Source organism: Asterias rubens, chromosome 1 (assembly GCF_902459465.1).
Source record: "Asterias rubens chromosome 1, eAstRub1.3, whole genome shotgun sequence".
In the NCBI taxonomy this organism is placed as follows: Eukaryota; Metazoa; Echinodermata; class Asteroidea; order Forcipulatida; family Asteriidae; genus Asterias; species Asterias rubens.
This window is the reverse complement of record NC_047062.1, coordinates 7,116,328-7,134,671: the sequence shown is the minus strand read 5'-3', so window position 1 is coordinate 7,134,671 and position 18,344 is coordinate 7,116,328. Positions and strand designations below refer to the sequence as shown.

The following is an 18,344-nucleotide window of genomic DNA, read 5'->3' as shown; positions in this document are numbered from 1 at the left end:
CTTGGACAATACTGTTTACCGAGAGTGTATAATGGCTTTAAACCTTGTTGAAAGTAAGATGATTTACTTTTGTCATAGGCTGTTTGGCTTGATATTTTGGTATTGTACGATCAATCCACTGTTTTTCTTCCTACCTGTTAACCTGTTATATGTTTTACTTCATTAACCTGATATGAGAAAAGAATAATCCTAATGATACTCTTGAGTAGATAAGGCTCGCACAATCTCTTTAACTTGATTATGTTGGTTTATCCAGTAATAGAGTCTGTGTAGTTTCAAACATTGCAACCAGTTCAAAGTGCACGATTTTGTTTTCTTCACATATTTTAACTGGTTAGGTAGAAGTTACCGAAGTTAGGTAAAATTCCGACATGGCAGTCTGGGTGGCCCACATGTGGTTCACTACAGACGGATACACTCCGCTCTGCTGACTGATCCAGTATACAGAGTGGTAAATCCCCGCGGGCAGCTGTGGCAGAGTGTAGTGCCCTCTTGTGACTGGTAGGTTCCAGTGGGACACTCTCGGCAGGCGTCTCCATCATCAAATGTACCAGAAGAACAAGGAACTGGGTTGAAAGACAAATCAAACGGCATTTTACACTTGAATATATGCAATTGGATGTTAATGTAGGCCCTAAGTTTTTAACACTCCACAGACTGGTGCAAATGGTGTCTTGCCATACTTCTGGTGGTCCAAAATTGTCAAATTAATTGCTAAGCAAAGTGTGTGGTCACAATCAAGCCACTTTGATAATACTGACAACTCATCTTGGTTGTGAAATCAGCCCAACATCTGGTCTTTCTGAAAGCATATATTTGTACAAAGAATCAAATTTTCAGGTCACAAGATCATACAAAAATCACTGCAAAACATAAACCCTCTAGGTGTATGTTATTCTTAGTTGCGCAGCAATAAATTAATGTATTTTTATTTACAATGGTGGCAAAATTAAGGAAAATTTGTTGGAGAAGTTCACAACTTTGATGAATCAAACTTTGAAAATGTTCACCGGCACACAAAACACCCCAGCACTTACCACATCGTGCGTCCTCCGGATCAACACGAACCATTCCGGATGGGCAGACAGGCACACCAAAGCTCAAAGACTTATTTGGGTCAATGTCATATGTGTCACTGTCAATGCTGATGGCAAAGTGACCACCCACTGTCTGGTTGACGAGATAACTTGCACCATCCTGAAGCTCACTGATTGCTCTCACAGAACTGCTCTGATTTGTCACTGGTCATTTAAAAAGAAAACAATAATGCAATCAAACATTGTGAACTTTCTCTTCAGCTCAACTTCTTAATAGTACTTGTATAATGGATTAACCACATGGCCGAGTAGTTAAGAGCATCAAATTCAAGTTCTGGTGTAAGTCATCGAAGTGTGGGTTTGAATCCCAGCAATGACACTTGTGTCCTTGAGCAAGACGCTTTACTATAATTGCTTCTCTTCACCCAGGGGTATAAATGGGTACTTGTGAGGGCAGAGATGGTTCTCGTGATTGATTTAGCTTTGTGCACTACATAGTTTGCAGCACAGGCTGTATGTATACTCCCAAGGGAGCTGAGATGGTTTAAGGAATGAAATAACATGGCACAGTGACCATGTTCACGCATGCAAATTTCTTAAACGATGGCGACCAATGCAGGGGGTCTATATGAACTTTTCTAACTGATTTCAGTACCATTAGGTAAGCTCTGATGGTAACAGGTCGCTGTGACCTGGCTTGACCTCATCATTGATTCCATGCTTTATGCATTGATTTATTACCACTAGTAACAACATTCATATGATCAGCTACTATTATGTACTTACCTTGTTCATTAGTGAGGTTGTGGGTATCTGGGATGTACACATCATGCTCCAATATGATGCTGACTTTAATCCAATTCTCATCAACTGACCGCTTACGCCGTCGGCTTTGTGGTTGAATTCCAGAGGGACTACAGCCAATAACCTGAAGAGTATACAGAAATGTGTTTTTGAAAAAGGTTTTGTGGTAATCGGACCTCATAACATTGCCCTGACAAGGACGGTATATACAGTTTCTTGGTGTACATTGTCAAGAGTGGCTGCATTGAAGCAACAGCAGAATGCTTATTGGACTCTATTTCCTCCTGCAATGTACACACCTTAGACTGCTTGACAGCGCAGGCATTGTCCTTGACACACTTGATAGAGTTGACACTGGATGTAACTGCGTTACTGACTTGCTGATATACCATGTTATCCTTGGCCACATCGATTCCGTTACACACCAAGTTGTCGTATTCCATGACTAACTCCAAGTCAAACTTGGACGGTGGTTTGTAGACTGCAAGAAAAAAATAATCCATTTGAGTAACTAGTTAAGCCAAATATATCGTTTAGAAGTACAACCTACAGACGATACTTTTGAGCTGCGTATACTTGGAGGTTTGGAAGGGGGTGGGGGAATGCCTGGAGGGCTATGACTAGGGGAAGAAACATCACAAACTGAACTCAGCCTAACGCCTGAAATCATGACAATAAATTGTTTGCATTCTATTGCATTATAACCTCAAGGTAATAATAATAATAAATAAATAATAATAATAATAATAATAATATCGAAGTCTTATATAGCGCATGTATCTACCAAACAAGGTACTCAAGGCGCTGAGTATATACAAACTTTCAGAAAGATAGGTTATTGCAGTGATGAATTCTGAGACCCAATTATTTAGCACCTTATAAGGGTTTACAAGGTGCTACGGCGCATTAAGCAGCCACAACCAGGAACACTGGGGCGAACCCCTTTTCTTTTCGATAAGTGCACTGGGTTCTTTTACATGCGCTACACAACACATTGGACCAACGGCTTTTTGTCCCATCCGAAGGACGAAGCAATGGTTAAGTGTCTTGCTCAAGGACACAGTGTCACGGCTGGGGATTCGAACCCACACTCTGCTGATCAGAAACACCAGAGTTTGAATTCGGTGCTCTTAACCGCTCGGCCACGACACTTCCACAATAAATAAAACTTATTACGCGAATATAGAGCAACAGAGTGCCCACGGCGCCTACAATTACACAATACAATAACTTACAAAAAACTATACATGGAAAATGATGATCATACCAGTGGGTGACAAAAAGCCCGAGACATCAAATGAGTTTTAAGCTGAGATTTAAAAGTACTTGAGGAACTAGATGTTTGAATATGCAGTGGTAACAAATTCCAGAAACGAGGAGCAGCTGTTGCAAATGCCCTGTCCCCCAAACTTCTTTTGGAATGTGGCTCAAAAGGTTTGGGAAATGAAACATCGCATTTTCATGTCTTCTTATGGAGCCAATTCAAATAAAAAAAGCTGCTTGGCGGAAAATTACTGAAGCTTTACTTCATAGGTTTCAAATAGCGTATCTTTTGATTTTGGTGGAGTATGGATTCTTTTGATTTGAGACACTCCCTTTAGAAAAGTTGTCCACTCTGGTGAGTTTAAGACCTACTGGTTTTTTCCTGATGATATCTTTCTGAAATAATGTTCCATGGAGACAAAAATAAAACGATTGACCAACCTGTACACTTGGGGAAGTTGACTCTTGGGTTCACATCCGTTTCATGTGACCACTGGTAGTTGGTAGATGGACCACAGCGATAAGCTGGCAGAATAGTCCTGCTGAAGCCATAACCTTTGAGGCATGAGATGGTACAATTCTGCTCTTCACCGACAGTCTCGCAGTGTAGCTCTCCATTCAACGGGTGTGTCAAGATCTTACAGCCTGAAATCATACAGGGTTAAAGAATTAATGTGTTTGAATATTATCTCATCCTTATATCTTCTCTTAGCCTTTGAGAAAGACTGTTAGGGGCGAATCGTCAGGCCATTAACTAAATTTTTGCATTTAAAGGGTCTATGTAACTTTTGTAGGACCAAAAAACACAATGTCCACAGATTTACACTAAACTTACACAGTTTGAAGATAATGATAGTAGAAAGCTTCCCTGAAAATACTACGTGCTGAGGTGCTGGAGTTTTTGGGAAATGAGTAAAACAATGTCATGAAAATAATTTTTGTCTCCTCATTTACAAACATATTTTCATGACATTGTTTTACTCATTTCTCAAAAACTACAGCATCTCAGTAAGTAAGATTTGAAGGGAAGCTTTCCACTATCATTATCTTCAAACCCTGTAAGTTTAATGTAAATCTATGGACATTTTGAAAAAGTACCCAAATCCTTTAAACCATAGGTCCCTTTGGTTGATAAATAGTTAAGTAATCAGCTAAATTTCTATTTTCTCTTCCTAATCTGTCGGAGGAGTTGGCCAAAATATAATCATATTGTAACAGTTTTTTTCCTGATGAAATTATCAGAAGTTGGAAGTGTACTGCCAGCCGTCGATTTCCCAAAGAGTTAGGACTCGTCTTATCTCCAGTTAGGACGAGTAACTCGTCCTAACTTAGGATTAATCTTAAGGTCTGCATGCTACAGAGCAGAGTTGGGACTCGTCCTAAGTCCTAAGATTAATCTTAAGTTAGGAAGAGTGTTGTGAAATCGACGGCTGGTTCTTATTTTCCCACAATATTTGTGAGTGTTTCTGAATAAATACGTAAACATTCTAAATAATTTTGTATTTTGGATATTTCAATGGCATTTCTTGACAGAAACTAATATTTTATAACAAATGACTTATAAATCCTAAAATCTATAAAGGTGTCATTAATCAATCTTGATTTCGGAAGAAACTTCTAAGATGTGGGTGACTTACTTGGGCATGGTCCAATGTTGCATTGTTGGGTTTCAGTGAGAGCGCCAACACAAGGGTTACCTCCATGAGCTGGTTGGGGGTTGGTACAAGTACGTTGATGTGACTGAGTACCACCATTACAGGATACACTACAGACACTCCAGTCACTCCAAGCAGTCCAACCACCATCGACTGTCAGGGTGATGAAATAAAAAAACATTAATCAGATCGACTATATAGTGCTTCCTTGCATCTACCGCTGTGGACCCCGGTTCGAATCCCACCTTGGACTAGAATCTTGGATTGGGTTTTTAGTACTCCCTGACTCTATGAGGTTTCCCTATTTGGGGTTTCCCTCTCGGAGTTTAAACAGAAAGTCTCTTCAGAGGCTGTTATTCATCCCGATATTGGAATTGCTCCGTAAATTTTTGGTGAAAGTTTCAGTAAATGCTGTTTACCTTGTTCAAGCTCACACAGCTGTCCTGAGAATCCTGATGGACATTGACAAGAGAAAGTTCCTATACCATCCACACAGCTGCCACCATTCTCACAGGGTGATGGTGTTCCACAGTCATCGATGTTAATCTCACAGTGTAGTCCGGTGAAGCCAGAGGAACAAAGGCAGATGTAGAGACCCAAGTCATCTTTGCAGGTACTGCCAAACTGGCATGGGTTGGAAGCACAGTCATTCACCACTGTAAGGATTGGGTCACAAGAGAGAGCAATACATCAATGGAGTTTGGAAGAGTAAAGTCATTTCATCCTCTAGTTTGTTTGCTTTAGGCCTATAACACCATTGATTCTGCCTTGTGATTGGTTTAGAGCGCATCACATGGTATCTTATTTTTAAAAACTAGAAAGCCATGCGGATGTGACGACCTTTACCCATAGCAACTAATGTACTGAACCCATAGAATCCAATGTTTACCCATAGCAACCAGTATACTATATTTGTAGAAATGGCAGCTTCTTAAGTCCAAGACGTCTATAGTACAGCTTATGGGATAAACAAGTTTGGACTGCTTTTACTTATGCTATGGCTGGCTCCTTGTTGTTAACAACTTGTCTTCTGACAAAGGTGTTACTTTAATACTAGTAGGTACCAGACCGAGATCACCTAGAGAGTTGTAACACATAGTGTGGGAGGGCTCATCGCTTTGATGACAGTTTGTTTAACTTTTGCCTCACCCTGGACAGCCCCTGCCAACAAAGAATAGGAGACTTTCCAACGCTAGGTGGCAGCAGACATACCGGGTAAATTTCCATTGTTTACGTAGTTCTGAACATGCGCATAATTCTGAGAACAATGGATTTACCCGGTAAGTCTGCTGCCCTCTATCGTCCCAGAAAGTCTCCCATTATGTCCGAAGATTTAAAATAAAAATAAATAAATAAATAAAATAAACAACACAAAACCAAGTATCTTTACCGTCACACTGTGAGGGGTTCTGAATCTGGACTCTTCCAAGGGAGGCTGTCTGGAGGAAGTCAGCTGCTGTGATGACATTACCAGGGTTTACAGAGCCACAGGCACTAGCAAGGTTGCTAATCACTGACCCATCTAATGCTGTATCCCACATGTTTACACCACTTACTGCACTATGTAGCTTACTAGTGGATGCTGTTTTAAAACAATACAGAACTGCTCAAACATTTGATAACATCCCCTCTTACTTTACAAACAATCAGCTGTATTAGGTCATGTCGTGGTGTATTAACTTGTCTGTGAAACCAATATTGTTCAGGAAAGACTACAATTTTTTGCAAGAGGTGCTTGTATTTGCGGCATCACAACCAGTCAAAAAGATCATAGTCCACTAACATACTGTATCCCTTATCCCCGTTGAATAAAGCCCTGGAGAGGCCTCAGGACTTGTTTGGGGGCATGGTTGGCTTTTGCGTAAAGTGCTTGCCTCTCAGCATCAAGGTGACCCTGGTTCGATACAAGGCCAGGGCCATATGTGAGTTGAGTTGTGCGTTGGTTCTCTGCTGTGTCACAAGGGTTTTCCAGACCATCCAGGTTTTCCTCCCTCGGGAAAAATCAGACGCTTTTGATCTCTCTGGCCGTGCTCCATGGTCATATTGGGTTGATGTGGCTGGCTCCCAAAGGCGCCCTTACATACCTGCTTCTCGAACACGTTGTAGCCCAACCTTCGCAATTCAGCTCTTAGCTGCGAGTAAGGAGGATTAGCCTCCCAAATTAATTTACCCCATGGTTATCCCTGTGCACTTTCACAATGTGTCCCTATTCCACTGGGTCCGGTTGCAGGTTTCAAGAATACCACAGGGTTTTACCGCTTACCCTTATTCCGGAGCAGGGGTGGCTAATCCCTGGGGTATACCCATTTGCCGGGGTAAACCAGGGTCAGACCAGGGGTATACCCATTTGCCGGGGTAAACCAGGGTCAGACCAGGGGTATAAAACGATCATAGTGTGAAAAGGGCCAGTTGTTATTTAACCCCAGGGATAGAGTAGTGTGAAAAGGGCTCATATATAATCAATTTGCAACTCACCTGAGCCATGTATCTCTCCAAGTGTGAATTTCCCTCCTCTATCGATACGGCGACCAGGTCTTATAAGATGTTGGTTCTGGACTACATGACCATCTGTATAGATTATCAGATTCCCTCCGTGTTCATTCCAAGAGACGGCAAGATGATGCCAATGATCGTCGTTTACACTGACCAACGTGGAATACTGGTATCTAGGGTACAAACATAAATACAAGGGCATAGTTTTTATATGAGACACTTACAAAGAAATACAGTGTTGAGAAAACAATGTGCATTAGTGTATGTTTCATTCAAGTCCACTGTGAGGCCATTGATCAATAAACAGAAAAAACCTCATTAACAACAGGTAAATTACCCTTCAATCAATCAAGCAATCTTGCAACATATATCACAGGACATTGGCTCCTTGAATTTTCACTCTTCCTATCTTGCCTATCTTGCGCTCTTTGTGTTCCAGGTAGAAGGTGCTGTTAGCGCTGATGTCTGTTTCCCATCTCCCGGGGCCTGCCCCGTCTATTTTTTTCCGGTTACTGTTTCATGTAGGATGCATTTTGGGAGTCTGTTGTTTTTCTTTCTCACTATGCGGCCAAACCAGGAAAGTTGGATCGTGTAGATGCGTAGAGTGATCAACTCTGGTGGGTTACCACCAGCTGACACTTACCCCTTGATAAAGATAGTCAGAGCCCGAGGATCACTGATGGCAAACTCAGCTGCTTGAAGTGTTGGGCTACTACCTGGTGCCATGTAGGACAGTATTACTGCATCGGTTGTCGGCGAGAGGGTGCTTCGAATCCACAGGGACAGGGTGAAAGCTTGCAGGCTCTCCTCCACGGCTTGCTCTATGGTGACAGACTGGCTGGATGTATTGCTCTGAAACACCATATCATAATCACATGGGGCAGCTGTTGACATAAAAATGGTGATAGACTTGTACATCACGATGTTCACATCTTTGCTTTCTTCTCTCATATTCAAGTAAATAAAACCACATTAGGGCGCATTTACCACACACACATTGGTGCAAGGTGAAATCACAACCCATATGAAGGCATGTGTAAAGCACATTTGTAAAGCACCTAATGCAAAAGCCCCTTATGTGAAAAATAGATTACAAAGGCAATGGTCATTAAAGCCATTGGACACTTTCGGAACAGAACAAAAATTAAAAGCTCAAAGATTTAAAAGTAACTTACAGGGTTTACAGAAGGTAATGGTGAAAGACTTCTCTTGAAATATTATTCAATGAAGTGCTTTATTTTTTGAGAAAACATTAAAACAATATCAATTCTCGATATCAGAATTACTGATTTATTTTAAACACATGTCATGACACGGCAAAACGTGTGGAAACAAGGGTGGGTTTTCCCGTTGTTTTCTCCCGACTCCGATGACCAATTGAGCCTAAATTTTCACAGGTTTGTTATTTGATATATAAGTTGTGATACACGAAGTGTGGGCCTTGGACAATACTGTTTACTGGAAGTGTCCAATGGCTTTAAAGGACATTCATAGTTAAAGCATGGAGGAAAGGCAATTCAGGGTTTTTTACTGCCAGTGTCTTTCTTAAAGATTGTTGAATAAATAAACCATTAATAACAGTTCAACAACTACATTTTTCAAACAGAATTAATTTTGTTGTGCATATTCAGGTCCCTGAAATCTATATTAGAATTTGCATATCTGATTCAAAAAGTTCCAAGAATTATGTTTCTTTTAACTGTAAAAAAAATAACGCCAGGAAACTCGAACTCTTACAATCATGGCAGTATGTGCCGACGAATCCTCGTTGACACTTGCACCGGTATTCATTCAAGCCGTCAATGCACTGAGCCCCATTTTGACAGAGATGTCCTACACAATCATCAATGTCTTCCTCACACTGGTCCCCACTGCAGTGAAATCAAAGCAAAAGAAGCGGCTGAATGGAGGCACTATTTGGGTTATTTCAGCAGCGGTATAAAAGTTACCACAGAGAATGTATGACTACAACTTTGACTAAAAAACTGCAGAATTGTTTTTTTAATGAGTACTTTCATTCTTTTCCACCGGTTTTGTCTTGTCATGTAATCTCCAATATACTGCCTTTCTCAAAAACTGTGTTACTTCAGAAGGTTTCTCACAATGTTTTGTACTATCAACAGCTCTCCTTTGCTCGTTACCAAGTAAGTTTTTATGCTAACAATTATTATGAGTAATTACCAATAGTGTCCAGTGCCTTTAAGCTAAAGTATTTTTGAGTTTGTAAGTCTGGCAAATGTAGGTCTCTGCATGCTACATAGCAGAGATGTCATTTGATTTATTGTGATGTGTACACACATACACACATCAAAATAAATCTTTGATCGAGTTTCAAATCAATCACTTTGAGTTTGATGTGGACAATAAATGACAATAAAACATTTGCAGACAATGAAACATTTCGGCAAATCAAAAGGCGTGGTAGTTCTTTGTGAATGTTCTTTGTGATGCGGACAATAAAACATTCTAATTCTAGTTTGTCGTGTTCAAAAATCGTTACTGTAGCAAAAACTTGTTATCAAACTACAGCATCTGTTGATGGTGTTGACTTACGTGTAGCCAGGTGGACAAAGGCAGGAGTGAGCGTTCAAACCATTGATGCATGTACTTCCATGAAGACACGGGTCAGGCTTACAGTTGTTGATTTCAACCTCACACCTCACACCTGTGAAACCTTTAAACGGAAAGATACAGGTATTCAAGATTAATAATTAAGGTGGCTGACTCATGATTAGCATCATAGCTAAAAGCGTTTGAATGGTGGGTGGTTGCAAAGATTGTAGTTCTGGACCTGTGTGCACATTGCATGCCGTACATACACATTCCAAAAGTTCAGTGCAATACATTTCCATCGGTGATGCTCGGATACATGTAGCTCCCTCATTTAAAGCGCAAAACTTAGGGATTATTTTTGATTCATCAATGACACTTCAACCACACATCAACAACATTAATCGTCTATTATCATTTCACATCAGGAATATGTGATACGCAAGTACTTGGACAAGTGCCACTAACAGACTGAAAAGGTCATTCATGCATTTGTTACTTCTCGTCTTGACAACGGCAATGCTCTTCTCTACAGACTTCCTAACAACCAGATTTCCCATCTTCAACGCCTCTAAAACACAACAGCCCGCATTGTGACACTGTCTAGAAAATCCTGTTTTATCATCACCCTCGTTCTGAAAAAAACTTCACTGGATCCCTATCACTCAACAAATCATCTTCAAGCTAATACTCATTGTCCACAAGTTTACACTCCGTCAAGGAGTCTTCGATTCAGTTCCCTCATTAAACCCAAGTTTCGACACTCCTGGTGTGACAGGTCTTTTTCTTCAGCTGCGCCACGCATCTGGAACTCTCTACCACTCAATCTTGGTTATTGTCGTTGTACCACAAAATTCAAGTCTCTTCTCAAAACTTATCTTATGTCACAGGTTTTCAAGGACTAATTTTGTTGTGTTTGTTTTCTTCGTTGTGTTTTTGGTTTTACTGTGCCTTGAACACCCAGCAGGGTGGATATGTGCACTTAACAAGTCTTTATTATCAAGCAATAGTTAGTTTGAGGTAAAACAACTTGATTTACCTTGTGGGCACACACAGTGTCGAGTGCCGAGGGAAGATGGGACACATTGAGCATTATTCTGACATGGCTCAGCAGCACAGATATCTAAGATGTCTCACAGTGAGTTCCAGTATACCCAGCACTGCACCGACATGTATAACGGTTGGCCTAGCATCAACAGAAACAAACAAATAAACAGGTTTTCATCAGAAACTTTTATACACTTTCGGAACAGAAAAAAAAATAAAAGTTCACAGATTTACAAATAACTTACAGGGTTTACAGAAGGTAATGATAAAAGACTTCTCTTGAAATATTATTCCATGAAATGCTTTACTTTTTGAGAAAACATTAAAACAATTATCAATTCTCGACATCAAGAATTACGGATTTATAGTAAACACATGTCATGACACGGCGAAACGTGCGGAAAACAAGGGTGGGTTTTCCCGTTATTTTCTCCCGACTCCGATGACCGATTGAGCCTAAATTTTCACAGGTTTGTTATTTTATATTTAACCTGTGGTACACAAAGTGTGGGCCTTGGAAAACACTGTTTACCGAAAGTGTCCAATGGCTTTATAGAGGGGCTCTGAAGATCAAATACAAATGTACTTTTCTAATGACATGATTATCATAGTATTAAAGTTAATACATTTTGAAATCAGAGCTTGAATTCTTACCTGATCTACAGCTGGCTCCATTTTGGCATTGGTGACCGACACAATCATCGACATTAGTCTGACAAAAATCCCCTTTAAAACCAGTCTCACATTGGCAAGTGAACCCAGCACCAGTCGCGTTACAGGAGCCACCATGCCTGCAGGGGTTTGGCTGGCAGAAGCCTGGGTTGATCTGACAGTGAACGCCTCTCATCTTATTCACACAGCTACAGGTGTAGGAGTTGATTCCATCAATGCAGAGGCCATGATTTTGACAGGGATTGCTGAAGCATTCATTGATGTTGACTTGACAGTCCTGGCCAGTAAATCCAGGCCAGCATTTACAGGTGTAGGATTGCAGGCCATCGATGCAGATCCCAGAGTTTTTGCAAGGGGAGCTCAGACAGTCATCTACGTTGATCTCACACTGTTCACCGATCCATCCTTCTGCGCAGTTACAGGAGAACATATCAACCATGTCATAGCATGTGCCACCATTGGCACAGGGGTTGGATTGGCACTCATTGATGTCAATGCTACACTCACGACCAGTGTAGCCTGAATCACATCTACAAAGGTACGATTCAATTCCGTCAATGCACTCACTGTGATCGCAAGCACTGGGGAAGCAATCATTCTTGTTGTTCTCACAGTAGATCCCATTGAAACCAGAAACACACTCGCACAAGTAACCATTGATCCTGTCCACACAGGTGCCTCCGTTCTGGCAAGGGGACGACGCACATTCATCTATTTGAATATTGCAAAGGGTACCAGTGAAGCCATATTGGCATTCACAGATAAATGTATTATCTCCATCAATACAGATTGCATTATTGGCACATGGCTTCTTGGCACAGTCGTCAAAGTTGATTTCACAATATTCTCCTATAATGGATAAAGAAAAACCAATACAAATTGTTTTTATTCCAAATAATAACAAAAAACAAATGAATTGAATTGAATTGAATGGCGTAAATGATAAGTAGGGTTTTAAACTGTTTAATCTGTGTAAAGTGTTAATACAATCTTGTGTTCTAAAGACAATCGGGGCATACTGATCAAAACATCAAGTTAATAATAATAATAATAATATCGAAGTCTTGTATAGCGCACGTATCTACCAAACACGGTACTCTAGGCGCTGAGTGTATACAAACTTTCAGAAAGATAGGTTATTGCAGTGATGAATTAAGTTCCTGTTTCCCTCTGATATAAATTATGTAAAGACTGTCATTAGAAGCATCTTCTGATTTCCACTCACCAATGAATCCATCCATACAGAGACAGAGTTCGTCACTAGAGGGCGATGAACATGAGCCACCATTCAGACAGGTAACTCCAACAAGGCAAAGGTCCAATTCAATCTCACAGTCTTGGCCTGACAGACCAGCTGGGCATGTGCAGAAGTAGTCATCCCCTTCGTCTTCACACGGTGCGTCATGGTGGCAAGGATTGGGGCTGCATAGATCACTCCTTTCTTCACAATTTGGTCCTGAAAAAAACAATTTGATTTGACATGGTTAGTTTTGAAGTCTAGTAACACTGATAGATGGGCATGCCTTATACCTTGTATTTGTAGAGGCAAGACAGTTGTTATCGGGTAACTGCAACATCTATATGAGGGAAATGTATACAGAACATTTCAAGTGGTACCAAGGTAAACGAAGTTGGTGGAGGAAGTTGCCTCTGTTAGGTATCATTCGACCTTTTCTCAACAAAAGAGGTCATAATGAGTCACTTCTTATCATCAAAGTTAAACTAACATATTGTAAAATTACCTAAGACTAAAATCCTCCACTATGCAAAGCCAAATATCTGTCATGCTTGAAGATGGAATGAACAGCCAGATTTACACTCACCCTCATAACCATCCGCACAGATACACTGATAGCTATTGATGCCATCGACGCATGTACCATTATTAGAACAAGGCTCATTCGTACATTCATTCAGGTTTGTCTCGCAGTGAAGACCTGTGAACCCAGGCTGGCACTCACAACTGTAGTTGGCACTTTTAGTGGCTACCTCAGAGCACACACCATCATTGTTACAGGGATTGGGATCGCATAGATTTAGATCCAAATCGCAGTGAACCCCTCCATGACCACGAGGGCAGGCACACTGATAGTGGTCATCTAAATCTTGACACGTAGCCCCGTTTGCACAGGGGTTGACAGCACATAGGTCCATATCTATCTCACAGTTGTCTCCCTCATAGCCTGTAATGCAGGAGCAGAGATAGGAGGCGTTTCCATCAATGCAGGTGCCACTATGCTGGCATGGGTTAGATACACACTCGTTGATGGAAGTCTCACAATTATCACCAGTGAAGCCAGCAGCACAACAGCATAGGTACTCTCCCTCACCGTCAGTGCATGAACCACCGTTCAGACAGGGTTGGCTTAGGCATTCATTGATGTTTATTGCACAGGTGGCACCAGTAAAACCCAAATCACATGTACATGTGAACCCATTGGTCTGGTCATTGCAGGTTCCACTGTTCTCACAAGGTGCATCAGTGCAATAGTCTATGTCAATAGAGCAATCAACACCTGTATGTATTAAAATAAAATTCATCAGGAAAACAATCAAAACGCTGGTCATCTTTTTAACTAGCAAAGTCACTCACAACAAAAAAATCAACCCCACCTAGCAAGCTTGAATGTCACCCTCCCTGCCCCTACAGAAATGCTCATCTAGAAAAAACAAAGGGGAAACTGAAAGACTGGTTGCATTTAATAGCAAAAAGTCCATCTCAAATGTGACTGGCTTTGGCAAAACTTCAAACCAACTAATTTCAATAGTGAGATATTAGTATGATTTGAATCTTTAATATTGTTTTCTTTCATTTGAATATTTACTGTTTCATTTTTGTACCGATAAAACAATCACACAAAAAATAGTTAATGGCCTGACATTTCAAACCTAGCAGAGTCTTTTTCGAAGGCTAAAACAATTGATATGACTAACTAAGAGTAAGATGCTTTACCCAACTCATGGCTGGCTTGATGCAAAAGTCCAGCATACAACAGGCATTATCAGGGATCCGGCATTGATGCAAAGTTCCAGATTCCAATTGCAATAAACAAATACCAATTTATATTGTTTCAAAAAGGGGTCAGAGTATTTGTCCTTGCCTCAGTTTGGTTACAACAATTTGAATAACGACGTAAGAAAAAAGTCTGGTTACCTTCAAATCCTGTCGGACATAAGCAACTGAAAGCATCAAGTTCATCTAGACAGGTCCCACCATTGAGACAGGAATCTTGTTGGCAATCATCAACGTTGGTCTGACAGTGCTGGCTTGTTAAGCCCACTGGGCACTCACAACGGTACGTCCCTATCTGCTCTACACAAGTTCCACCATTCAGACAGGAATTGGCCAAGCAGAAAGTTTGCACTGTGGAAATGAAATTTCAAGTTTTGTCATTCGTACTGTTGTCTTTGTACTGTCTTGTTTTCCTTTTTTCTTCACTGCCTTGTATCTGTGGCAATTTGGCGCTTTAAAAATACAGTGACTATTACTACATTTATGTTCAAGATACCTAAGGAATTCACAGGCAGTTGATATAATACAATAGATCGGTAAAATGATTGCAAAGAACACGATGCCATCATCAATTGCAAATCCATAATCTTTGGATTGGGTTCGAATCCCAGTCATGTCACTTGTGCCCTTGAGCAAGCTACTTCAAAAGTAAACAATTGTTTCGTTAAAAGTTGGGAAGATGGTGCACTGTGCTCCATCAGCCAGGCTCCGGACCTATGCCTACATTCATATGGACTGTAAAGGGCTGGCCCCAAGAGTAGGTTTTTGATTTTGGCCGAAATCTGTTAAGTGCAGCTCTTACTCTTACCTAAAGTGGCCGCCCGGCCTTGTGATATTTCAGACGAAATCTCATAAAAAATCAAACCCACATACTATAATGAGCAAATGAATCCCTTTTTTAAAGTTTTGGCTGGAAGTGCCTGGTTTTGGCATAAAGAGAGTCACTGTTGGAGTAAAACTGCGCATTTTCAAAGAAAAACTGTTGGTGACTCAGAAAATAGTTGACTTAGAAATCCCTTCATGGAACATTGTTGGACCATAACGGTGGACGGTTGATCCCAACCATTTAACCTAAAATGAACAATGGGGTTTTATTGAAATGCCTGTTTAGTTTCTTCACTTTTTAAGCTGTGGGCCTCAAAATTAAACTAATTGTGAGTTCTTCTTGAAAGGGCAAGGGCGCCAAGGCATGTTCTCCTTGGTAAAGGGCACCCTATGAGGAAATTTCTACTGGAGCATTTCAAGGGCACCAAGGGGCATGGTTGCCTCCTTGAAGTATCAGGACTGCTGGTGGCTTTTATTTTAAAATTAAAGTAACACATCCAACGCCCCAACACCAGAATTTGCATAATTGGCCGACTCAAAACTCAACACGTTTCGAAATTTTAACTCTGGGCTTACCGCTTTGCTTAGGCTTTTTTAACTAAAACCAATGATTGAATCAATAAAACCAACACTGATGGTTGGCAAGTCGATTCCATTGCTTCTGCCCATATAGAACCAAGAGTTAAGAGAATATACATCAAATGATTGTTTTTAACATGAAAGTAAAACCGGTGTGCATTGTTGTATGACGAGTAAAACGAATGTCATTGCTGAATTTGTCCTTAATCTTGAAAGCAAACTGCTCGAAAAACACCCCAGAAACGAAATCCCTTTATATTGTTCTTCATTACTCACTTTGTATGACACATTTACCAAACTGTGACAACAACTCATGGGAAAACATATCCCTTTCAATGTTGCGTCAAGCATGATCTGGTTTGCGCAATGTGTATTTTCTGCGTAATACAGGTTGCTGTGTTCGGCTTTATTTTAACCCGGTTATAATGCAGGCACCTATTATTATGCTTCTGGTGTTACGTGTTAACTACGGGTAGCTCAAACAGGTGCAATGAGCTACAGCTACTGGTCTTACGCAGGCTTCAACATTATTGTACACAAGTTGACATGATGAATAATACAAAATATTAAAAAAACATTGTAGTTTTGTAGATTGTATTTTGGAATTTACTCTTTTGTTGTTGGGGTGGGTGGGGGACAAATCGATCGCAACACAAATTAATCACGGTCAATCGGACGAGGGCAAAAAACACACAAATCTTTTGTTCTAAGCGTAATTATGATGTCCTTAGTTGTGCTAAAGACACTGGACACTACTGTTAACTATTCAAAATTTGTGAGCATACGAACTTACTTGGTAACAAGCAATGGAGAGCTGTTGATAGTAGGCCTATACAACATTTTTGGAAACGGCTCCCTCAGAGTAACGTACTTTTCTAAGAAAGAGGTAATTTCTCGCTCAAATATTAAAATACTTCAAGCCTGAAGCCTTTTTTAGGCATCTGAAATCACATACAATTTTGTGCAACAAGGGTGAATTTTCTTTCATGATTCTCTTGCAACTTCGATGACCAATTGAGTCAAAATTTGCTACTTAATGAAGTAAGAATACTTGGATCTTTGACAATTAATTATCAAAGGTGTCCGTGAGATTTGGCCCATCACTGGCCATGCAGACATAGGCCTCTTAAAAATGACAGATGCATAAGTCAAGTCTATTTTTCACTTTTGTGGATATACAACAGAAGCCATTCATCACTCGTCGTACTTTCTTTTGACGTGTTGTTCCTTTTTGTGAACACTGGATTATTGTTATTCACTATATTTTGAAGGTGGAATTTTTCCACAGAGTTGACCTTTATTCACCCTAGCTTTTGAATGGCGATGGGGAGTATGATTTCAAGAACACTTGTATTTTTATAGGGAAGTTATATATTGTGTTTGGAAATCTTTCTTCAAATTAATACCAATAAAAACACACGTAGTTAGAAGAAAATACAAATAAATAGTCAACTTGCGAGTACAACCATGTGTAAATCTCTTAGGGTGAGTGTTAGCTCTGAAAAGAGCCGGTTGGGTCTCGACGTTTCGAACTGTACACTCTGCTCGTCAATGCATATTTAGAATCGTTTTACTTCAATAATGTGGTTATGAAAAAAAATACAAGTTTATTTTTGAGAAACAATTCTCAGTCAGGGAGGTTTCTCAAATTGTGTGTATCATAATTATTACGAATTAGAACATAACCGCTCCAGATTTTCGGCAATATTATCTCAAAAACACTACCACCTTTCGAAATAAAATGTTCACATATTAATTTTGTTGTATTTATCCACATTCATGTAAGTTCCAAAATGATATGTATATTAAATAGAAATATCCAGAATGAGTTTGCTGGACTAGGGAAAGTGTCTGTATCCTGCCACTACTTTTCCATTCGTTATAAAATAAACTGAAATATTCTGTCTCTAAACTACTCCAATGAGATGTTCCTTTTGGTAAAAATGGGTGAAAAGTGGGAGTGGCAGGATACATAAAGTTTTCCTTGCTGGACATAAACCCAACACTCACAAACTGTTGGACTCCGATTATGATGGGGTGCCTGATCACAGTTTTTAGTTTTCCTATACCAGTTTTTAAGTCTCCGAAAACATACTCGGTTTTACCGATTATAATGTTCAAATACATGTAATACCAATTACGTCATAAATTATAACATCATTGAAAACACATCGAGGTTTTGACGACAAATTATTAGTCTGAACCCTTTCATGTTCAATAGAAATACAGGTTCCAGTATTGCTTACGAACACTTGGAACACGACAAACATGGCAGAGTATACAATGTGACAGTCGGGGTCTATACCCATTAGAGTAATGAGACTTCAAAGTAGCAACTCAGACTGAGTACTCACTGAATCAGACAAGTTTGCTTTGAATTCAATGCCTAGTGGAATGTAGCTTGTG

The 18,344-nt window shown here is 40.1% G+C and overlaps 1 protein-coding gene across 1 annotated transcript; it reads right to left on the bottom strand.

Moving 5' to 3' along the window:
• On the bottom strand, window positions 1–13,707 carry LOC117295501 (fibropellin-1-like). The gene is made up of 16 exons (XM_033778187.1): window positions 13,345–13,707; window positions 12,747–12,977; window positions 11,504–12,370; window positions 10,842–10,925; window positions 9,806–9,926; window positions 8,990–9,123; window positions 7,896–8,136; window positions 7,235–7,425; window positions 6,150–6,341; window positions 5,179–5,415; window positions 4,742–4,912; window positions 3,546–3,749; window positions 2,141–2,322; window positions 1,824–1,965; window positions 1,038–1,241; window positions 1–566 (listed from the first exon to the last, which is right to left on the bottom strand). The coding sequence occupies exons 1-16, from the start codon at window positions 13,673–13,675 to the stop codon at window positions 403–405; spliced, it is 3,696 nt and encodes a 1,231-aa protein (XP_033634078.1). The 5' UTR covers window positions 13,676–13,707; the 3' UTR covers window positions 1–402.
• Between the last annotated feature and the right edge of the window lie 4,637 nt (window positions 13,708–18,344).